We start from the raw sequence: 24,667 nt of genomic DNA, 5'->3' as shown, positions 1-24,667 counted from the left end.
CACCGGCAGTGCAGGGCGGCGCGCACGCGATCGCGCGCCTGCCCTGCTTAAAGTGCCGCCGTCATATGACGGCGGCCCAGGATAATGGTCGCTCCGCTCCGCCGTCATATGACGGCGGGCGGGCGGCAAGCGGTTAAGCTTTAAACTGGAGGCTGATTGGTTTCTATGCAGAGCTGCACCAGATCTTGCACTCACTGGTCTTAGTTATTCAACCTCATAGTGCACTATTGGCTGCATTTTTAGATGGGTCATTTAAAAAAATAATACACTGTATTACTTTTAAAGAGTTTAATTATCACAAATTTAAAGGGTAACTCCACTTTGGTGGGAGAAAAAAATAGCAAATAAAGAAAAAAATAATATAGCATATACAATTACGACACAAGTCATATTGTGGTTGAATGTTATTAACCACTTCTGGACCAGAAGATTTTCCCCCTTAGTGCCGGTTCACACTATTGCGATGGGGGACACTACGAATATACTGCGTGTTCCCGCATCCGCAGCACAGGAAAATCACACTGCCATATGCAATATGCTGGGGGTGTCAATTCAAAGTTAACGACAACCCCAGATCAGATCGCATATAGCAGTGCGATCTGACAGTTCGCACAGAAATCGGATCGAACTGGTGTGAACCACCATGCGATCCGATTCAGCTGGGGACCAAAAAAAGGGTCCTGTGCGTGTTCACTGCGATTGCAGTTCACGAACTCGCACCGCACAGACATCTTTTTGTGATTTTAGGAGCAGTGCGCTCCGAATCATATGCAATGTCTGTGATCGCAGAAGTGTGAACAGGCACTCAATGACCAGGCCATTTTTTGCGATTCGACACTGCGTTACTTTAACAGATAATTGCGCAGTTGTGTGATGCTGTACACAAATAAAATTGATGTCCTTTTTTCCCACAAATAGAGCTTCCTTTTGGTGGTATTTGATCACCTCTGCGATTTTTATTTTTGTGCTATAAACAAAAAAAGAGCGACAATTTTGGGAAAAAAAACATTATTTTTCACTTTCTGCTATATAATATTCCCAATTAAAAAATAAAAAAAATTAGAATTTTTCATCCTTTTAGGTCAATTTGTATTCTGCTACATATTTTTGGTAAAAAAAAAAAATCAGAATATGCATATTTTGATTGGTTTGCACAAAAGTTATCGCATCTGCCAACTAGGGGAAAGATTTATGACATATTTATTTATTTTTTTACTAGTAATGGCGGCATCTGCGATTTCTTTAGCAGGACAGCGACATTGCGGCAGACAGATCGGGCCCCTAACTGACATTTATGACACTTTTGGGTGGACCAGTGACATTACTACAGTAATCAGTGCTAAAAATATCTACTGTTACTGTAATAATGACACTGGCAGGGAAGGGATTAACCTAGGAGTGATCAAAGGGTTAAGTGTGAGCCTAAGGGAGTGTTTTCTAACTGTGGGGGGAGGGACTTGTGAAATGAACATAGAGACCTGTGATCCTAAATGGGAGGATCACAGGAGCTCTGTGATCATTTCAGAGAGAAGAACGGTCAGCTGTGTTTACAACATCTAACCGGTGTTCTCTCTCAGTGGTGAGCGATCGCGGGTTCGCGGGTGCCCATCGGGGGCGGGAGAGCACTGCCGGCGACACGCACTTGCCCCCAGCACCACTCCCGCGAACCGACGTACTCATACATCGATTCGCGCAGCCGAGCCAGCCTGCCGCAGTATATATGCGGCGGGCGGTCGGCAAGCGGTTAAGCTTTTATGCATTGTAATATCGCAATTCTCCTGTAATGATTTTATATGTTATTTATTAGTAGGTACTCTGTTTACTTTACTCACTTTCCGAATTCTATTAAAAAAGAATGTTTGTCTTTCAGGATTTGAACAATTCAAGTGTATTAAACAGTTTTCAAGTGTAAAAGATAAACTTGGACTGGTATATTTATATCAAAGACAAAAGTATTTGTATAAAAGATAAAATATATTTTCTTTTGCACTTCAGCAACTTAGCTGCTAATGAAGTATTACTTTTGAAGCTGAACTGCAGTTTTGAAGCTGGAGAAATCATTCTAGAGTCGTTCTTTAAGATGAACTGAGTGTTTTGGAGCTTAGGGTTTATTTCAGATTTAGTAAAGTCAAGGGCTGGAGCTCAACTCCTGGAAAAGCTACAGAACATGGAGCACTGCCAAGCCTTGCCTGGAGCTATGCACTAAAGCTAGGGTCACACTTTACTGCGTTGCGTTAACGAGTGCTGCGTTTAGGCAGCTTAGCCAAAATGAATGTGCTGGCAAGGCACCTCATTGACCCTAAAATTGGACCAGCACTTTTCCTGGTAGTGTCATCTGGACTTCCAACAGATGACACCACAACGTATACCATTTTGACATCGGTGGGTTTCCGTGGAATTTTAGGGGTGTACCAGTTTTGGTACATTTACATCAGTATTTGGGACTTCAAGGAATGGAGTCCTTTTGTGTCTCAGTGATACCCATTTTCCTGATTTGTGGCTTTTCCACAGAAAATCTGAGGAACATTATAAGTTCATAACGTTATGCCATTGTCAGAGGTGTAACTGGATCCTTCAGGGCCCGGTGCAAGAAACCATGAAGGGCCCCCCTGGACACCTGGCCGGGCCCTTCCCTTCAAGCCTGGGGCTATTCCCACTGATCCTGGGGCCCTTTACTCTCGTTGCGGGGCCCTTTATTATGGTCCCACAGTGGGACCCTTTCACAAGTTCTGCAGTCTGCCCCCTTCCTGCCATCTTGGGGCCTTCCCACAGTGGTGGAATGCCAGGGCCTGGTCGCAAGTGTGACCTTTGCGATTCTGGAAGTTCACTCACTGGTGTCAGTAGTTTTCATTTTTTTTTTGGTAATTTAATTGTATTATTTTTTATTGTTTTATTTTTTTTTTTTTTTACAATGTCACTGACTATGACTCTGTCCATTCAAAAAAGGAAGGAGCTGGTAAATGACATATTTACCAACCCCTTCCTGGTTCTCTATTGTGACACATCCCCTGCAGCAGCCGGCAGGAGAGGGGAGGGAGCACAGTGGTGGGGGGGGGGGAGGGGGGACAGCAGAACATAAGTAAACTGGATAGGAGGAGTGGAGGGGGCAGCATACAGAGGAACCAATCTCCTCCATTTTCCTCCTGCAGCTAGGAGGAAAAAGGAGGACAGTGATTTCTCTACATGCTGCCCCCACCGCCCCTCCTATCCAGGTGTAAAGGGGAGCCACACAGGCCCCCTGGAGCATGGGGCCCGGTTGCAATTCAAGTCAATCAGATATAATTGCTGAAAAACATAGTCATTCAATAAAATTAATGTAAGACGTGCATGATCTCTCATCATAAAAATATGAACCAATGCAATTAGTTGGTTCATATTTTTATGATGAGAGATCATGCACGGCTTACATTAATTTTATTGAATGACTATGTTTTTCAGCAATTATATCTGATTGTTTATTTCAATAATTCATTATATTTGGTCATTTTAGTTAGCAACCCACCTCATTCAAAGTCCCATTACCATTTTTCCCCTCCTTTTGTAAATATCTGATTGTTTTGATTGTTGATTAGATGCACCATTTTCTGCGCAGCACTTTATATTTATTTTTTGTAACTATTGTATAATCCTTTTTTTTATAAAGATTAATAAATTAATAAAGATTCGTTTTATTTACATATTTTTTTTCATTTGTCATGATCCAATACACAATGCCCTAAAAGTCCCAACACCAAGGGGAATTTTCTTCCTTCTAACGTCCACAATACAAAGAACATCCATTGGCAAGGTGTGTTGGAGTGCCTTTCAGAATGAATGGCACCAACGCAAGTAGAATGTAGTCTCATTTGGGTTAACATGCGCATTCCCACATTGCAGTCGTGTCAACCAAGGAAAAGTGACCCTGTCATTGAAAAAAATATGTTAAAGTAGAATTCTGGGCTTTTACTAACTATAAATTAAATCCTAGAGAATCCGTGCTCAGTCATAATGTTTTAAATAAGCAAGCAGCCGCTTAATAAACTTTGATACCAGCTTGTAAACAATTTACAATGGATATAAAAAGTCTACACACCCCTGTTAAAATGTCAGGTTTCTGTGATTTAAAAAACGAGACAAAGATAAATAATTTCAGAACTTTTTCCACCTTTAATGTGACCTATAAACCGTACAACTCAATTGAAAAACAAATTGAAATCTTTTAGAGGGGGAAGTAAAAATACAAAAACTAAAATAATCTGGTTGCATAAATGTGCACACCCTCTTATAACTGGGGATGTAGCTGTGTTCAGAATTAAGCAATCATATTCAAACTCATGTTAAATAGGAGTCAGTACAAACCTGTCATCATTTAAAGTGCCTCTGATTAACCCAAATAAAGTTCAGCTGTTCTATTAGGTCTATCCTGACATTTTCTTAGGCGCATCCTACAGCAAAAGCCATGGTCCTCAGAGAGCTTCCAAAGCATCAGAGGGATCTCATTGTCAAAAGGTATCAGTCAGGAGAAGGGTACAAAAGTATTTCCAAGGCATTCGATATACCATGGAACACAGTGAATCAGCAATTGGAGAAAATATGGCACAACAGTGACATTACCACAAAACTGGACGTCCCTCCAAAATTGATGAAAAGACGAGAAGAAAATTGGTCAGGGAGGCTGCCAAGAGGCTTACAGCAACATTAGAGGAGCTACAGGAATATCTGGCAAGTACTTGCTGTGTGGTACATGCAGGGCCGCTGAAAGGGGGGACCACCAGTCCTCTTGTAGGGGGCACGAGCACACAGGGGGGCCTACACCGGGAAGGGGATCAGTGATGAACGACACTTACAGAAATCTTCCTCCAGCAGCTGAAAGCTTATCTCCCCCCTCTCCCTGCTGCCAACTTTTATCTGCTGAGAAAAAGACAGTTGTTCCTCACTAATCCCCCTCCCTGTGTGGGCCCCCCTCCCCCTCTCAGCGCTGGCCCTAATGTTAGCTCTGCTCCTGAGTTTGTTATCTCTGTAACTATGTTTCTCTCCTTGCAGTTCTTCCTATACTCCTTGTCCCAGCCTGTATATTTTTTATCTCTCTCCATTGCTCTGTCTTCCTGACACAGTCACAGCTGATCAGCTGCAATCCCATGGGGTAAAGAATTTACTGTTACACTGGTCCCATAGCTGCCTGTTGATGTTTAGTGTGCTTTATGTAGCTGGGCTTCCTACTCCTCTCCCCGAGACTGCTTCCTGACCTATGAAACTTTGCTTCTCCCCTATACTGTCAGTTCCCTCTGCATCCATGTAGTAACTCCTTCTATTAAACCATTTACTAACTGATCTGGGAGTAGTAAACTCCATTTTTTATCCTGTATCTACAGGTAAGCCTATAATAGGGCTTACCTGTAAGTACAGTGAATATCTCCTAAACGTAGCAACCGTGATAGCAATCTATGGATGACATACCATCCATTGAGAGAGCTGTGCTGTGACCATGACACCCATGAGTGCATGCGTGTGAATTACATCATCGCAGTTTGGCCAAATGACTGGAGCCCAAGAACCCAGAGAGAAGACCAGATGAAAATGGAATCCCTTTTAGTACTGACAGCACACCGCTAGAGAGGTCTGTTTTTTAGGTTAAAGAAATATAATTAGGGCCTCATTCACACAGGTTCTACGGATGTATGAAGGAGGGGTTTGGGCTGGAGCCACCTGTCATTCTATGGGGATGCAGCGCCTGTATGAACACAGCCGCAGGCCCTAATTGGACAGGTGAGGGGTCCCCAAATGCACACTGTCTGTGTCCGGGCTGTACACCTGCATCCCCACACCTGTCAAATTAGAACCTGCAGCTGTGTTCATACGGATCCAGGTGGCTCAAGCCACATAAATGAACCACTGATCAACACTGTACAGACCACAGCACCCATGTGCATGACCCTAAAAACACCTCATTCACACACAGAGAGTTTCATCTTTTAGATTTAGCAGGAAGTTAGGTTGTATTTGTGTCTGCTAGTAATGATTTTATTGTTTTTTTTTATCAAAATATAGCTTTAATGTTTTCTTGGGGGGCTGTCAGGTAGTCTGTATGGGGCCCCCCAATTTCAGCAGCCCAGGGTACATGTGACAACAATCTCCTATATTCTTTACAAAGAAAAACATCCAAGCCTGGCTAAATTTTGTAAAAACACATCTGAAGTCTCCCAAAAGCATGTGGGAAAATGTGTTATGGTCTGATGAAACCAAGGTTGAACTTTTTGGCCATAATTCCAAAGGATATGTTTAGTGCAAAAAACACTGCACATCACCAAAAGAACACCATACCCACAGTGAAGCATGGTGGTGGCAGCATCATGCTTTGGGGCTGTTTTTCATCAGCTGGGACAGTGGCCTTAGTCAAGGTAGAGGGAATTATGAACAGTTCCAAATACCAGTCAACACTGGGACAAAACCCTCAGGCTTCTGCTAGAAAGCTGAACATGAAGAGGAACATCTTTCAGCAGGACAACGACCCAAAGCATACATCCAAATCAACAAAGGAATGGCTTTACCATAAGAAGATTAAAGTATTGGAATGGCCCAGCCAGAGCCCAGACCTGTATCCGATTGAAAATCTGTGGGGTCTTAAGAGGGCTGTACACAGGAGAGGCCCTCACAATCTGTCAGATTTGGAGTGTTTTTGCAAAGAAGATTGGGCAAATATTGCCAAGTCAAGATGTGCCATGCTGAGTACTGTAATAAAATTAAAGGCGCTTCAACAAAGCATTAGTTTAAGTGTGTGCACACTTATGCAACCATAATATTTTAGTTTTTTACTTCCCTCCACCTAAAAGATTTGTAGAGAGTTGTACAGTTTATAGGTCACATTAAAGGTGGAAAAAGTTCTTAAATGATTTATCTTTGACCCATTTTTTTTTTACATCACAGAAACCTGACATTTTACCAGGGGTGTGTAGACTTTTTATATCCACTGTATATATCTATAATGAAGATAATTACATACTGTATATACATAAACGTATATTAAAAGTGCAAATGTGCAACGATGAAAGTGCAAAAAATAGCCTGTAAAAATTACAGACAAACAAATATCTAAATAAAGTTAGTTTAAATCATAAATGGTCCTTTAAATGGGTTGAAATGGCATCCAACCCTCCAGAAAGTGTACTGTGCAATGTAGATGAAAGAAGAGCATCCACCACTAGCCAAAAACACTTGGCATACGCCTCTTACTGAATGTGTTGGACCATAAATTATAATGGTCATGAACGCATGTGCGATAACATGAAGAGCTGGCCATCAAATGGAAACGCTTGCTACTCGGTGCCCAAACCCCAGTTAATTACTGGACACAAGAGACAAGCTGGTGTTAAGGTCTACTGTACATGCAATGCTTTCCCCTGTGCAAAGTAGATGTGGCACCATGGGTATCTAAAGAAAAGCTAAGTGAAAGTGCCCATTAATTTCCTCAACCAGCATCCATGTACCAAGACAGTGTATTTGATATGCCTGCAAATAAGTGTGAATTTTACTAACTATGCTTAACCTCTTGGTGCCGACAGCACACAAATATTCGGCCTCTTGGTGGGTGGGCCTTAGCGCAGAGCGGCGGCATATTTGCATGCACTATTACAAAAACAGCTGTGCCGAGAGCATGCACCCTGTGCGCTCCCGGCGCGGTTACTGGCAGCTAACCAAAAGCTCCCAATCTCTTTCAGATCATGTTACCACCGTGGCATGATCATAAGACCCGTGCATCTTAAACCCCTAAAGGGCCGAAAGGCGCAAGCGCTAAGGGGTTAAAAATGCTCCCTCGGGCCGCATATAAAATACATACTATAGTTAAGGTATATAAATAATAAAATGCCGCCGCGCACTTCCCGCGCCGCCGTCATGTTAACACAACTATAGGATGATCAAATTAAATAGAATCAGTATACAGAGGTTTACTTCTCCTGAGAGATAATAAAGGAACGCTCTAACCACCATGGCCACTTCAGTGATTTGAAGTGGTCATGGTGGTAGGAGTCAGAAACACTGCACATGCTCCCCTCCCCTCAGAGGCAGCCTCTGCCTACCGTTAGTTAGAAGCTGCTGTGGTCGTGCCCCCGACCTGACTTCCTTCCTCCCCAGCAAAAAAAAAATTGTCAGGGGGCAGTGGGCCGCATTGCCTGAGGTTCCGGGCCGCAGGTTGGACATGCCTGATCTACAGTATCTCACAAATGTGAGTACACCCCTCACATTTTTGTAAATATTTTATTATATATTTTCATGTGACAACACTGAAGAAATTACACTTTGCTACAATATAAAGTAGTGATGTACAGCTTGTAGAACAGTGTAAATTTGCTTTCCCCTCAAAATAACTTAACATACAGCCATCAATGTCTAAACTGCTGGCAATCAAAGTGAGTACACCCCTAAGTTAAAATGTTAAAATTGGGTTCAAGGTGTCAATATTTTGAGTAGCCACCATTTTTTTGCAGCACTGCCTTAACCCTCATGGGCATGGAATTCATTAGTTTCACAGGTTGCCACTGGAGTCCTCTTCCACTCCTCCATGACGACATCACGGAACTGGGGAATGTTAGAGACCTTGCGCTCCTCCACTTTCCCTTTGAGGATGCCCCACAGATGCTCAATAGGGTTTAGGTCTGGAGACATGCTTAGCCAGTCCATCACTTTTACCTTCAGATTCTTTAAGAAGGCAGTGGTCGTCATGGAGGTGTGTTAGGAGTCGTTATCATGTTAGAATACTGCCCTGTAGCCCAGTCTCCGAAGGGAGGGGATCATGCTCTGCTTCAGTATGTCACAGTACATGTTGGCATTCATGGTTCTCTCAATGAACTGTAGTTCCTCAGTGCCGACAGCCCTCATGCAGCCCCAGACCATGACACTCTCACCACCATGCTTGATTGTAGGCAAGATACACTTGTCTTTGTACTTCTCACCTGGTTGCCACAACACACGCTTAACACCATCTGAACCAAATAAGTTTATCTTGGTCTCATCAAACCACAGGATATGGTTCCGGTAATCCATGTCCTTAGTCTGCTTGTCTTCAGTTTGCGGGCTTGCGTGTGCATCATCTTCAGAAGAGGCTTCTTTCTGGGACAACAGCCATGCAGACCAATTTGACGCAGTGTGCAGCGTATGGTCTGATCACTGGCAGGCTGACTCCCCACCCCTTCAACCTCTGCAGCAATGCTGGCAGCACTCATACATCTATTTCCCATAGACAACCACTTGATATGACGCTGAGCACGTGCACTTAACTGCTTTGGTCGACCATGGTGAGGCCTGTTCTGAGTGGAACCTGTCCTGTTAAACCGCTGTATGGTCTTGGCCATTGTGCTGCAGCTCAGTTTCAGGGTCTTGGCAATCTTTTTATAGCCTAGCCCTAGCATAGTCCACAGAGCTTTGAAGAAGTCCTCCAATGAGGTCTGTATTGGGGGTCACAGATTGTAGCAGAAAGGAGAGAGTGAGTTGACCTCGCATGAGTATAGGCATTGCAGTCATTTAATACTGATGTATGCTGAACTAGTATAGGCGGGGCTTTTTTTCAGCAGGAACGCAGGGGAACGCAATTCTCGCAACTCTAGCACTGAATGTACAGTATGTTATGCCAAGGGATGCTGGAGAGTTGCTGAATCTGTTGATGTTGGCTGCTGGGGGCTTGCTGTATTGTCACTGGGGGATCTATTGTTGCTGGGGAGGTCTATTGCTCTTGATAGGGGAGATTTATTATTTCTGGGGGTTTAATCTACTGTTCGGGGGGGGGGGGGGGTGGTGGTCTATTGTTGCTGGCTGCTGGAAATCAATTGATGCTGGATACTGGGAGATTTATTGTTGCTGGGGTGGGTCTATTGTTGCTGGGGGTATATTGCTGTGATAGAGGGGGGGATCTATTGTTGCTGGGGAAATCTATTGTTACTCAGTGAATCTATTGTTGCTGCAGAGATCTATAGCTGCTGTAGAGATCTGTAGTTGCTGGGATGGATCTGTTGTTGCTTGGGAGATCTATTAATGCTGTGGCTATCTATAGTTGCGGTGGGGATCTATAGTTGTGGTGGGGATCTATAGTTGTGGTGGGGATCTATTGTTGCTGGAGAGATATATTGTTGCTGGGGGTATTTAGTTGGGGGGGGGTCTATTGTTGCTGGGAAGTATCTATTGTTGCTGGGAAGATATATTGTTGCTGAGTGGATCTATTGTTGCTGTGGGGATCCATTGTTTTTGGAATGGATCTATTGTTTCCGGGGTGATCTATTGTTATTTGGGGGTCTGTTGTTGCTGTGGGGATCTATTGTTGCTGGGGGAGATCTATAATTGCTTCCAAGATCTATCGTTGATGGGGGAGATATATTGTTGTTGATGGAGCCTGTTGTTGTGGTGGGGATCTATTGTTGCTGGGAGGAATCTCTTGTTTCTGGAAAGATATATTGTTGCTAAGTGGGTCTATTGTTGCTGTGGGGATCTATAGTTGCTGGGATGGATCTATTGTTTCTCTGGAGATCTATTGTTGCTGGGGAGGTCTATTGGTGCTGCAGGAGTCTATTGGTGCCGGCTGCAGGGGACCTATTTTACTGCCTTCCATTAGCAAATTCCATACAATTTGCTAGGTACAAAAATGATGCTTAGTTCTGTATTCTCTAGGTAGGGGGTGAAATCAAGGGACGGTGCTCAGAAGTGGGTAGGGGGTGGAACCAAGGGACGGTGCTGAGAGGTGGGTAGGGGGTAGAATCAAGGGATGGTGCTCAGAGGTGGGTAGGGGGTGGAACCAAGGGACGGTGGGTAGGGGGTGGAACCAAGGGACGGTGCTCAGAGGTGGGTAGGGGATGGAACCAAGTGACGGTTCTCAGAGGTGGGTAGGGGATGGAATCAAGAGATGGTGCTCAGAGGTGAGTAGAAGGTAGAATCAAGGGACGGTGCTCAGAGGTGGGTAGGGGGTGGAACCAAGGGACGGTGGGTAGGGGATGGAACCAAGTGACGGTGCTCAGAGGTGGGTAGGGGATGGAATCAAGGGACGGTGCTCAGAGGTGAGTAGAGGGTAGAATCAAGGGACAGTGCTCAGGGGTGGGTAGGGGATGGAATCAAGGGATGGTGCTCAGAGGTGAGTAGAGGGTAGACTCAAGGGACAGTGTTTAGAAGTGGTTAGGGGGTAGAATCAAGGGACAGTGCTCAGAGGTGGGTAGGGGGTGGAACCAAGGGACGGTGCCAAGAGGTGGGCAGGGGGTGGAACCAAGGGATGGTGCTCAGAGGGGGTGGGGGCTGGAACCAAGGGGTGGTGCTCAGAGGTGGGAAGGGGGTGGAATCAAGAGACGGTGCTAAGAGGTGGGTAGGGGTCGAGCCAAGGGACGGTGCTCAGAGGTGGGTAGGGGCAGGAATCAAGGGACGGTGCTCAGAGGTGGGTAGGGGGTGGAACCAAGGGACGGTGCTCAGAGGTGGGTAGGGGATGGAACCAAGTGACGGTGCTCAGAGGTGGGTAGGGGATGGAATCAAGGGACGGTGCTCAGAGGTGAGTAGAGGGTAGAATCAAGGGACAGTGCTCAGGGGTGGGTAGGGGATGGAATCAAGGGATGGTGCTCAGAGGTGAGTAGAGGGTAGACTCAAGGGACAGTGTTTAGAAGTGGTTAGGGGGTAGAATCAAGGGACAGTGCTCAGAGGTGGGTAGGGGGTGGAACCAAGGGACGGTGCCAAGAGGTGGGCAGGGGGTGGAACCAAGGGATGGTGCTCAGAGGTGGGTGGGGGCTGGAACCAAGGGGTGGTGCTCAGAGGTGGGAAGGGGGTGGAATCAAGAGACGGTGCTAAGAGGTGGGTAGGGGTGGAGCCAAGGGACGGTGCTCAGAGGTGGGTAGGGGCAGGAATCAAGGGACGGTGCTCAGAGGTGGGTAGGGGGGTGAAACCAAGAGACGGTGTTCAGAGGTGGGTAGGGGGTGAAACCAAGAGACAGTGTTCAGAGGTGGGTAGGGGGTGAAACCAAGAGACGGTGTTCAGAGGTGGGTAGGGGGTGAAACCAAGAGACGGTGTTCAGAGGTGGGTAGGGGGTGAAGACAAGGGGTGACTTGAAAAGGGGGAGTACCTACACTTATTGTCTGGGAAAAAAAGCCCTGAGTATACGCATAGAAGTCCTTTAACACTGACATATGCTGAATCAGTAAGGGGTTCCCCCACCCCTGGTCCCTTTTGCGGAACATACATTATTATTAATTTATTAAATATAATAAAGCTACAGACACCTTTTGAAATTGCCTGGTTTATTGAAAAATGCCAGGATGTTGGAACTTTGGTAGCAAATAGTAACAAACATCTAAAGGGGCCCGAGTTCCACAGTACTTGTTTTAGATAGACCTTTTCTCCCAACAATAATAATAATTGCTGAATGCTGATAGTAAATATGCTGTTTGCAAAAAAAGGTATTTGGCTTCGTCACCAGTGCCTTCCAGGGAACTCTCCTAAGGAAAACTGCAAAATCTGTATAAAAAAAATATATGAATGGGATTTTTTTCCTGAGATGTTGTTATTCACACAGCTCTGGCTCTAACGTCATTGATGGCAGTGAATATGCAGAAGAAGAAGCCGGCCACCGATGACTTTATTTCTAAAAATGGCGGTGTGGGAGCTGGGGTACAGGAAGAACATACGCAGGAGGAATTTGGCTTGAAGAGGGGGAAGGGAATATGCTTTAACTACTTACTGAAAATTTTAAATATTTTCACATACAGATTAAAATCAGCATTTTTTTATGATAGAAAACCCACAAATATTATATGTTTTCTGAAAGCAGAGGCTCTGAACTATGAAATGGTGGCTGTTGGATTTTTTTTAAGTCACACAATATTTGTGCAGCTATTTGTCAAATGCACATTTTCAGGAAAAATACACTGAAATAATAATAATAATAAATTAACTTTAATGCAAAGCAAATATAATACTCAATTTATTGGTAAAATATAAAATATGATGTTGTATTAAGTAAATAGATATTAATTATGTTAAGGTGGTTGGTGTTTTTAAATGTTTTTGCTATCATTTTTATTTATTTTCTTCAAATTTATATTTTTTTTACACTTTTACATTTTTTTTTCCATTTAACTTTATTGCTATCACAAGATGGCTACCAAGACTCCTATGTGATAGCTTTGAGCAGGTAACAGGTAGTCTTTCTGGAGACATCAGGGGCCAATTAGACCCCCAAAGTTTCCCCTGCCCTCCACTGCAGCTAATCAAGCACAGATCACACGCACAGCCCTTATCACTACAGTAAAAGTGATCCGGTGGCAAGGTATGGCCCTTCCATGGGTTCCGCTGGATCCATTGGACCCAGGCAGAACTTTAAGAGGGGCAGCAAATTGATGCCCAGAGTGGCAACTGCCCCCCCCCCCCCAGGCCGCTCCACTGCCCTGCCCTCAACACGCATACTCATAGTTGCCAGGTGCGAGGGTGCTCACACACAGCCTAACACCAGCTGTTAAACACCCGAGCACACATGAAGAGCTCAGGTGTGTGTGCTGCTGGGGGCGGGGTACCTACAGGAGATAGCAATGAAAGATCCCTTCCCCACCGGCTCTGACAGCAGCTGATATTTGGGTGCAGCTTGCATTTCTATTGGGTGGAACTGGAGGGAGGGGTGCAGCTGGCCTTACACCCAGCCCCCCTTCTTCTGCTCTGGTGCATGCGTGAGACTAGGCACTGAAGACTGTGGGAGAGAACAACAGAGAGGTAATATAAGTTAGTTCTGTGTGCCAGGACACGAAAGGTGTCCAGCATTTTTCTGGCAGTGGCTGCTGATCTGCTGGATGGCCAAATGTTGCATAACCTGTCATGCTCAAAATCACTATACAGTCCTAGCTTGCCAATATACTACCCTAGCCTGCCTCTATACTACCCTAGCCCACCCCTATACTACCCTTGCCCACCCCTATACTGCCCTTGCCCACCCCTATACTGCCCTAGCCCACCACTATACTGTCCTAGCCTGTCTATATACTACCCTAGCCTGCCCATATACTACCCTAGCCTGTCCATATAATACCCTAGCCTGTCTATATACTACCTTAGCCTGTCCATATACTACCCTAGCCTGTCAATATACTACCAAAGCCTGTCCATATACTACCCTATCCCACCCCTATACTGCCCTAGCCTATCTATATACTACTCTAGCCTGTCTACAAACCACCCTAGCCTGTCTACATACCACCCTAGCCTGTCCATATACCACCCTAGCCTGTCTATATAATACACTAGCCTGTCCATATACTACCCTAGCCTGTCCATATACTACTCTAGCCTGTCTATATACTTCCCTAGGCTGTATATATACTGCCCTAGCCTGTCCATATACTACCCTAGCCTGTCCATATACTACCCTAAGCTGCCCATATACTACCCTAGCCTGTCTATATACTACCCTAGCCTGTCCATATACTACCCTAGCCTGTCCATATACTACCCTAGCCTGTCCATATACTACTCTAGCCTGTCCATATACTACCCTAGCCTGTCCATATACTACCCTAGCCTATCTATATACTACCCTAGCCTGTCCATATACTACCCTAGCCTGTCCATATACTACCCTAGCCTGTCTATATACTACCCTAGCCTGTCCATATACTACCCTAGCCTGTCCATATACTACCCTAGCCTGTCTATATACTACCCTAGCCTGTCCATATACTACCCTAGCCTGTCCATATACTACCCTAGCCTATCTATATACTACCCTAGCCTGTCCATATACTACCCTAGCCTGTCCATATACTACCCTAGCCTGTCTATATACTACCCTAGCCTGTCCATATACTACCCTAGCCTGTCCATATACTACCCTAGCCTGTCTATATACTACCGTAGCTTGTCCATATACTACCCTAGCCTGTCCATATACTACCCTAGCCTGTCTATATACTACCGTAGCTTGTCCATATACTACCCTAGCCTGTCCATATACTACCCTAGCCTGTTCATGTACTACCCTAGCCTGTCTATATACTACCGTAGCTTGTCCATATACTACCCTAGCCTGTCCATATACTACCCTAGCCTTTCCATATACTACCTTATCCTGTCTATATACTACCCTAGCCTGCCCATATAGTAACCTTGCCTATCTCTATACTACCCTAGCCTGTCCATATACTACCCTAGCCTGTCTATATACTACCCTAGCCTGCCCATATACTACCGTAGCTTGTCCATATACTACCTTATCCTGTCTATATACTACCCTAGCCTGCCCATATAGTAACCTTGCCTATCTCTATACTACCCTAGCCTGTCCATATACTACCCTAGCCTGTCTATATACTACCCTAGCCTGTCAAAATACTACCCTAGCCTGTCAAAATACTACACTTTTATTCTTGGACCCAGGCAGCACAACGTCTTCGACCAGCCCTACCAGCTGCCCAGATCTCTTTTACTGAACAGCCAATCACTGGCTGCAAAAAATGATACCACGCTCATGGGTGCAGTCATAAGCTTGTTTTAACCATTTGCAACCAGGATGTTTTTGTATGTTTGGTGGACAGCAAAGGCTTAAAGGGGACTTTTTTTTTAAATAAAAAGCACCAAAAACTTAATAAAAAAAGCAGCCCTTTGCCACTCCAAAGTAGCAATGTTTTTTAGTGAAATTTCTCATTTTCCCAACAGTGAAGTGTATTTTACCATATTAACTTACAGCAGCCAGTTTACTATGGAATTTCATTGTTTTCACTTTTCTATATGAACGTTCTATTCCATTTGCTTTCTATAAATTACTGCACATCATTGTTATATGCCCTATGCCTGTTACATAACTCAGAGTTTGTCTTTTCTTCAGCTGTGCTAAGTAGGAACATGTACTGATGTTATAAATGAACTTAAACCACAAGGACTGTAAAAAACAAAAAAAGAAAACCAAGGTGTTTGCTACCTATAACAAACTCCAGATATTTTTCCTCCATAAGGATTGGAGGTTATAAGCATCATTGATTTTTAGCCAATATTTTCTGGAAACACTCAAATGTTAAAAAAAGTATCCATCTATCTATCTATCCATCCATCCATCCATCCATCCATCCATCCATCCATCCATCCATCCATCCATCCATCCATCCATCCATCCATCCATCCATCCATCTATCTATCTATCTATCTATCTATCTATCTATCTATCTATCTATCTATCTATCTATCTATCTATCTATCTATCTATCTATCTATCTATCTTTGCAGTTTTATTTCTGTCTATGTCCCTGGGGTGTGGGAGGCAAAAACTAGACATCAGAGTGTACAAAAAAAGTGAATGTAAAACACACACAAAGACGTGCACTTAGGGGTTGATGATTTACTAAAGGCAAATAGGCTGGGCACTTTGCAAAGGGCATTTGCACTCTTCAAGTGCAGTTGCTCCAAAGCTTAGTAAATGAGGTAAAGCTTCACTTTGCAAAAAATACCCAATCACGTGCACAGAGAATAAATAAAACTGGATTTCTGCTTGCACGTGATTGGATGATGGAAGTCAGCAGAGCTTCTGCTCATTTACTAAGCTCTGGAGAAACTGCTCTTGCAAAGTGCAGCTGCCCTTTGCAAAGTGCACAATGTATTTGCCTTTAGTAAATCAACCCCTTAGAGTGAGTTATTGGGGTTGATTTACTAACGGCAAAAAGACTGTGAACTTTGCAAAGGGTAGTAGCTCCAGAGCTTAGTAGATGAGATAAAGCTTCACTTTGCAAAGAGCACCCAAGCACGCGCAAAAAAAAAAAAAAAAAAGGTATTTTTGCTTGCACGTGATTGGAAGATGGAAGTCAGTAGGGCTTCTGCTCATTTACTAAGTGCTGGGGAAACTGCTTTTGCAGAGTGCAACTGCCCTTTGAAAAGTGCACAGTCTATTTGCCTTTAGTAAATCAACCTCTTATAGTGAGTAATTGTGGTTACTTTACTAAAGGCAAACAGACTGTGCACTTTGCAATGGGTAGTTGCTCCAGAGCTTAGTAAATGAGATAAAGCTTCACTTTGCAAAAAATACCGAAATCAAATGCATCAAATCAAATGCAAGGAAAATAAAAAAAACAGCATTTTTGCTTGCACGTGATTGGATGATGGTAAGCAGAGATTCTGCTCATTTACTAAGCTCTGGAGCAACTGCACTTGCTTTGCAAAGTGCACAATCTATTTACCTTTAGTAAATCAACCCCATAGTGTCATATGATCCCATCCCGAACAGGAAGGACCCTTCCCTGACACCCAACGCCCCCCCCCCACTCCCGCAGGGCACAAGACTCCTGATGGGGACACTTAGATCCAACTAGCCAAAAGGTCCAATGGACCCCTTTCCTCATGGTTAGCTGAAGCTGACCAACAAGTATTAGGAGAGGGGCTCTGCCGAGGAGATACCACTCCTTCCCCAAAGCAGGGGAGGATGGAACCTAAAGGGGCCACACATTCTCCCCCTAGACTTCAGGGTAGGCCTGAAGATCCACACCCTACAATCCACACCCTACAATCCAAATTAAAAAAAGACACATAACATAAATGCAAGTGGCAAATGAGAAGACAAACAAATTAAAGAAAATAAAAAAAAGTCCCAGTGCAAAGTGGCAGAATATTGATGTGCAATCAATCATTTTATGGCTTGGAGAGATTTCCTCTTACTTCCTGTTGAGTCTCTGACTCAGAAAATAAAAGAAAACTCACAATGGGACCAAGATACCAAAACGAAACATGATAGCACTTAACCTTTCCCTACTATAAAGGGAAAAAAAAACTTGGCTTCAGATATACATAAATAAACAGCTGCTGATGTATGTGTATGCAGACTCGTGACACCATATAATTAGCTCAGCTCTCATCACAGCCATAGGAAATGTACAGTGAAACTCTACCTTTTTTTTCTTTGGAACTGGCTTGACCCCAACCAGGTTTTTATTGCTATTTATAACTGCAGCATAATGATGCCCTTCCTTGCCCAGCCATGCCCAGATACTTAAGCATCAGCCGCAAGGTAATTCTGTTAAAGAGGAACTTCACTCCACCCCTAATTTTTATTTCTTTCCCTTTTTATCTCATCTGCTGTCCCCAAAAAACATACACGCCCAGTGAAATCAGCATTGTCTGATGTAATCTACTGCTCTGCTGCGTAATCCCGGGACCTTCACCGCCATCCTCTCTTCTTACATCATTAGGGAGCTGGCTGTCTTTTGGGCTCCATTTACTTTGGACTTTGGAGTGCGACTTTGGCGCAACTTTGATGCAATTTTAGATGGGTGGAACTTGGATGAGATTTGGCTTTGACCAATGATAATGGACAACTGTTGCACAACTGCCTCATGTATAACATTCAGGTGGGACCTTTGAGGGTTTACATTGCAGTCTATAGCACTCAAGTTGAATAAAAGTCGCACAAAAAAAGAACTGGAGCCTTTTTAAAGTCACTGTGACTTTAAGACCCACAAATATGAACAGGTATTATTAAAGAACATGGGGTGGGACTTGTCATGCGACTTTAGTTGTCCAAAATCACACATCAAAAATCACACACGTGTGAATGAAGGCTTAAGCCAGCTATAGATGGATCAAATCTTGGATGGTTTAGCAGTGACCAGCCAAGATCAAGCTGATCCATCGATCAACTTGGTTACAACCAACATGTTGGATTTTTAGCATGCAAATACAGCCAGTGGCTTTAGCCATTAGCAGTAATCACTGTGTTCTCCCAGGTCCCCTCCAACCCTCCCCAGTCAGGAGACCACAATAGCTCCAAGGGATTCCTCCACCAACACAGTCACTGCAAGAAAATCGCATAATCTATGGCCTCCTTTACTAGTTCTTGCAGCTTGCCCCCCTGTTGATGACCACAGTGCTTGCAGAGCCTGGGGTAGATCGCCTAGTACATGCTTAGTGCTGTGGAGAATGCCCCAAAGCCTCCGGCCATTTGTGACATGGAATCCCAGGAGGCTGTGACAGCTGCATGACGTCATTGTCATCTAGGCGAGAAAGCAGGAGGTGTGCAACTGGGTCCCATAAAAAAGGTATTTCAAAATGAAAGGATGGGGGGGGGGGGGCTAAGTGGAATTATGTAACGTTATTGAAAGGGATGAAGGTCGGCTTTAACAAAACCCTCAATATATTGCTATGAACAATCAATTAGGAGGCACATAGAACCTTGATTGATGACTCCTAGCTGATTGTCCATAGTAATATACAGATTTGAGGGAGGGGAACGTTAAAGTTAAAGTGGTTATAAACCCTCAAATATACCCAGTCAAAGGGATACAAAGAGATGAAACAAATCCTCTCACGTAAGTTGTACCTGTTTACTTGCAGTCTTCTTTTCTCTATATCCCTACAAAGTCCAGAATTTACACAACCTGCCTAAGCTTCTGGAAAAAGGGGGCAGAGTGCTGAAGCTACACTCTGCAGAGCTCAATGAGGAGAGCTCTGAAAGCTGATTGGAGGGAAGGCATACACCCCCCCCCTCCACACAGGAATGGAACTGAGGCTGTCAATCATCTAGAAAGCCCTCCCTTGTCACCATTTTTTTCTTGGCATCAGGAAAACCTGTCAGAAGTGACTCGTGCTGATAACAGAGGAACCAAGCATCATAAAAATGACACTTAGGCCTGCCATACGCAGTTTGACTCTCAGCCAGTTCAGCAGGAACCGGCTGAGATTCAAACCGTTATTGGGCAGGCTGAATGTACCAAGTTGAGCGATCGAACGATTAACTTGGGTACAACCAGCCTGCCGGATTCTCTTAAGATTATCGCTAGCTGCTGCTATAGCTGCTAGCGATAATCACTGTCTTCTCCCAGCGAGGATGGCTTCCCTCACCCGCCTCCGCCAGGAGAAGACAATTGCCTGTGTCTGTGTTGATGGGGGAATCGTGCTAATTTGTTGCAGGAAAGACATTTGCACTGTGTATGGCCTCCTTTAGGAGTTGATTTACTAAATCTGGAGAGTGCAAAATCTGATGCAGCTGTGCATGGTAGCCAATCAGCGTTTACCTTCAGCTTGTTCATTTAAACTTTGACAAACAACCTGGAAGCTATTTGGTTTCTATGCAGAGCTGAACCAGATTTTGCACTCTCCAGTTTTAGTAAATCAACCCCTTAGTGCTCCTAATTGAGACAAGTACACACTATAGAGGGATATGCTTTGTTCGTATTTGACGTCTGAGGTTTATAACCACTTGCTAAGCCCTCACCTTTGGGATGCAGCTGTGCATTGTAGCCAATCAGCTTTTAACTTCAGCTTGTTCAGTTAAACTTTGACAAAAAACCTGGAAGCTATTTGGTTTCTATGCAGAGCTGAACCAGATTTTGCACTCTCCAGTTTTAGTAAATCAACCCCTTATTGCTTCTAACTGAGACAAGTACACACTATAGAGGGATATGCTTTGTTCATATTTGACCTCTGAGGTTTACAACCACTTGCTAAGCCCTTGCCTTTGGGAATTTTCCACCAGGGTCACCGAGTCCTGATAGCGGACCTAAACCTTTCTTCTATCCAAAACCAGAGATGTATAGTAACTAAGTAGAACTACTTCACTACTGTACTTAAGTACCGAAAGGCGGTATCTGTATTTTCCTGGAGTAGAATTGTTTTCTCCTACTTCCACTTTTACTTCACTACATTTTTTCGATGATTTCAATACTTCTACTCCGATATTTTTTTTTTTTTGTGCTGCATAGTTACTCGTTACAATTATAAAAATTACCACTGCCAGAACAGTAGATGGCAGGTTTCATGAAGCTCAAAACATGTGTATTATCAGCGCATACAAAAATAAAAGCTACTGTATGTATAAATAAAAGCTGCATTTGAAATAATAAAAAACAATATGATGTTCAAACTTTTGACTTCTTTCTTCAATAACTACATAACACAGTACTTGTACTTTTACTTTCAGTACTTGAGTAGCAAAATAAAAAAAAAAAAAAACTACTTGCAATACTTAAGTACAAAAAATGTTGAATACTTTAGTACTTCTACTCAAGTCACTTTTTGATCGAGCACTTCCACTTCTACTCAAGTCACTTTTTGATCGAGCACTTCCACTCAAGTCACTTTTTGATTGAGCACTTGTACTTTTACTCAAGTATGGGTTTCGAGTACTTTATACAACTCTGTCCAAAACTAAAAGAAACATTTTATGTAGAACTCTACTTTAATGCATTAGCATCAAACAAGAATACACGTTGCTTTTTAGGGTAGGTGCTGAATGAGCGCACCTCTTTTATACTTGATGCTTACCTAAAGGTAGAGAGGTGAAGAATGGCAGCCAGCACAGGATGAACAAGCCCACCACAATCCCAAGTGTCTTGGCAGCTTTCTTCTCCCTGGAGAATTTAAGGAGTCTCACGGACAAGGAGCTGCGAGTCTGTTGGTTTTTATTTTTACTGTTAGGGGTGCCATCATTCATATTCCTGCAGTGAATCCTTAGGGTCAGCTCTTTGGAGTCCATCCTCTCTTTCATCACCCCAGCCTCTAAGTTCTTGGTGATCCTCTTGGCTACCACATAGACTCTACAGTACATCACCAAGATGACAACAAGAGGGATGAAGAAGGAGCCCAGGGAGGAGAAGATGGCATAGAAAGGCTCTGTTGTAATATTACACACATACTCATCAGTAGCTGTCTGCTGCTTCCATCCTAGTAAGGGTCCAATGGAGATCACTATAGACAATATCCAGACACAGAGTAAAGCCAGCAAGACCCTTTTCCTGGTCACTATAGTAGGGTACTGAAGAGAGTAGCGAACGCCTATGTACCTGTCGATAGAAATGGCGCAGAGGCTAAAAATTGAGGCAGTGCAGCACAGAACATCCATGGCTGCCCAAATGTCACAGAATATCCTCCCAAATACCCAAGCGTCCACAATCTCAAGGGTTGAGGAGAAAGGTAAAACGGTGGTGCTAAGTAGAAGGTCAGCAATGGCCAAGTTGATTATCAAATAGTTGGTGGGGATCCTCAACTGCCTATTGGCCACCACAGAGATGATGACCATGATGTTGCCCACGATGGCCACGCATATAAAGGCTCCCAAGGTGAATCCAAGGAGCATAGCCCTTGTAAAGTCTACCTGCAGTAGAGTCCTATTAGCATCCGTTTGGTTGTGGTCTATGGAACTTCCATTGTCCCAGGAGACATTCAGAGAAAAGGGAAGAACTGAAAAGTTCTCACCCACTGTTGTGTTTGAAAAGTCATCCATAGGCACTACAATGTGGGTGCTGAAGCAGGTGATCACCAGGGAATAATCTAGAGCATGGTGCAGTTCAGGCAAAGCTGGGGTAGCTCAGGGAAAAATCTCATTCTCAACTTTTTGTAGAGTTACTTCAATTCTTAGGAGTCCTGATGATGATGATGATGATGAGGAGGATGATGATGATGATGTCCTCCTCTGGATCACGTGAAGATGCTGAGACCAAAGAGTGAAAGTGTGATCTCAGGAGATCGGGACCTCTGCTCTGGAAGTGGCATGGCATGCTGCTTGCACTAACCATCTCCGGGAGAAATCACTTTCAGCAGCTGCTTTTCTTTCCAGTGACATCACGAGGACAGAGCAGGGATTGGGAGTGAACACTAGAGGGCGCAGCTGACTAAATGAAAAGCCCAGCAAAGTGGCTGCGAGCTTTGACAGTTCGCTGCCAGCTGCAGTCAGGGCTTGGATTGTGTGTTTTAATTATCATCTTCTTTGCCGGAGGGGACCCAATAACAGGTACAGAAATCTTTACTGGGGCCACCCAAGGTATGAAGTGGTTAACTGACTTCCTTGGCTCAAAGTCAAACCTGATTGTTCACTTAAAAGTTGACATTTGACTGTAATCCTGTGCTTACACTTCTCAGATCTACCTGTTGTAGGATTATTTATTTTATTTATTTATTTCAGGTACTTATATAGCGCCGTCAATTTATGCAGCGCTTTATATCTACTTTGTATGATCACATCAGCCCCTACCCCCAAGGAGCTTACAATCTAAGGTCCCTAACTCACATTCATACATACGCATATAAAGCCCTGTACACACGTACCGATCGTCGGCCGAACGATCGGCCGTCTTTTGTCCGAGGGCTGTTGTGTCTGTTGAAAAGTGCAAAAGACTGCACACGAATTTTGTCGGCCAACAACAGCCGACTGCAGAAGTGATGTCATGTGATGGTTAACTTTCCTTGTCTTTTTTCTTTTCTGAGCATGCCCAGTCTTGCAAATCTGCTGTCTGTCGGCCGAAATCTGTACTGACTGGCGAACAATCGGCCGTTCTGGTGTCGGCATACAAAAATTTTAATGTTTGCACGACAGATTCTGTTCGGCCGAAAGTGCGCTGTCGGCTGTCGGAAGCATCATACTAACAAGCCGAAAATCGGCCGATCGTTCGGCGGCCGAACATTTTCGGCCAACAATCTGCACATGTGTACGGGCCTTTAGGGTTAAATTAGACAGGAGTCAATTAACTTATCAGCATGTCTTTGGAGTGTGGGAGGAAACCGGAGCAACTGGAGGAAACCCACGCAGGCACAGGGAGAACATGCAAACTCCAGGCAGGTAGTGTCGTGGTTGGGATTCGAACCTGATTATAATTGTGTTTGTAAAAAATAGTCACTTTCATAGAAGGCTTAATAAAGCGGTATTAAACCAAAAATGGAAAATGTAATATATTGCAGCTTACCAATAATTAGATACGGTGGCTTAGAAGACTTAAAAGACGGTGATTAGATGTGGTGGCTGCATTTGTTTTCTTTTTTAAGCTTTTACCCTTCTGTTATCACCTGGTGATCTCTGGACAGTAGCACACCTCCTGTATTATGCCTGGTACACATGATGAGATTATCAGACGAATGATCCGTTATTTTTTTCCTTGCTAGTCTCATATCAAATATGAAGAGTTTACTAAAGTTAGGAAAATTCTCGTATGCAGATTAAAAATTGGGAAGTGATATAATGTGTTGTTGTTGCCAAATTCCAGCGAACAGTTTTTAAGCAGTTGCAAAACATTTTTTTCGATAAAGGCTTTGCATAAATTAATAAAACACTGATCATCGTTAGCACCACTGCCAGAGTTAAATGATTTGTCTCATCCCTGTAACTGCAAGAGAACTTGTATAGCTGTAAAAAAAAAAAACATACTGGTTGGATCACTAAATAAAAATAAAGCAAAGAAAGCCTTAAAAAAGAAAACTAATGCAGCCATCACATCTAGGAATTGGTAAGCTGCAGTATAATAAATGTTTGCTTTGGGGATTAATACCGCTTTACTGCCTGCCAGATGTCACACTTTGAATGACAATTGCGCGGTCATGCAACACTATACCTAAACAACATTTTTATCATTTTTTTTTAGACTGATAGGCCCCGTTCACACTGGGGCGATCCGACTTCCAGGGGCGACCTCTAAGGTCGCGGTGCGAGCAGCGCGCCGCGACCTCGGAGCGGCCGGCACAGACTTCATAACATTGAAGTCTATGACGGTCGCCCCAAAGAAGCTCCGGACCCTTTTTCTAAGTCGGAGCGACTTGTGTCGCTCCTATTAGAACGGGTCCGCAGCTTCCCTATGGAAGGCGATCTACGGCGACCTGTGAGGCGACCAGGTCGCCTCACAGGTCGCCCCAGTGTGAACGGGGACTTAGACCTTTCTTTTGCTGGTATTTAACCACTTTACGTCTGCTCACAGTAATACTACTGCGGCAGAGTGGCTCATTATCGTCT

At 44.0% G+C, this 24,667-nt stretch overlaps 1 protein-coding gene across 1 annotated transcript in view; it reads right to left on the bottom strand.

The window, feature by feature from the left end:
• ADRA1B (adrenoceptor alpha 1B) overlaps positions 1 to 22,467 on the bottom strand; it is a 56,348-nt gene extending 33,881 nt beyond the window's left edge. The window contains exon 1 of the mRNA XM_082256637.1: positions 21,217 to 22,467. Coding sequence (XP_082112763.1) covers positions 21,217 to 22,174 — 958 coding nt within the window. The 5' untranslated portion in view covers positions 22,175 to 22,467. The remainder of the gene's footprint in view (positions 1 to 21,216) is intronic.
• Between the last annotated feature and the right edge of the window lie 2,200 nt (positions 22,468 to 24,667).

The sequence above is a fragment of the Pelophylax lessonae genome (assembly GCF_965119305.1).
Source record: "Pelophylax lessonae genome assembly, chromosome: 4".
NCBI classification, from domain to species: Eukaryota; Metazoa; Chordata; class Amphibia; order Anura; family Ranidae; genus Pelophylax; species Pelophylax lessonae.
Note: the sequence above shows the minus strand (reverse complement) of the source record. Positions and strands in the feature narration are given on the sequence as shown.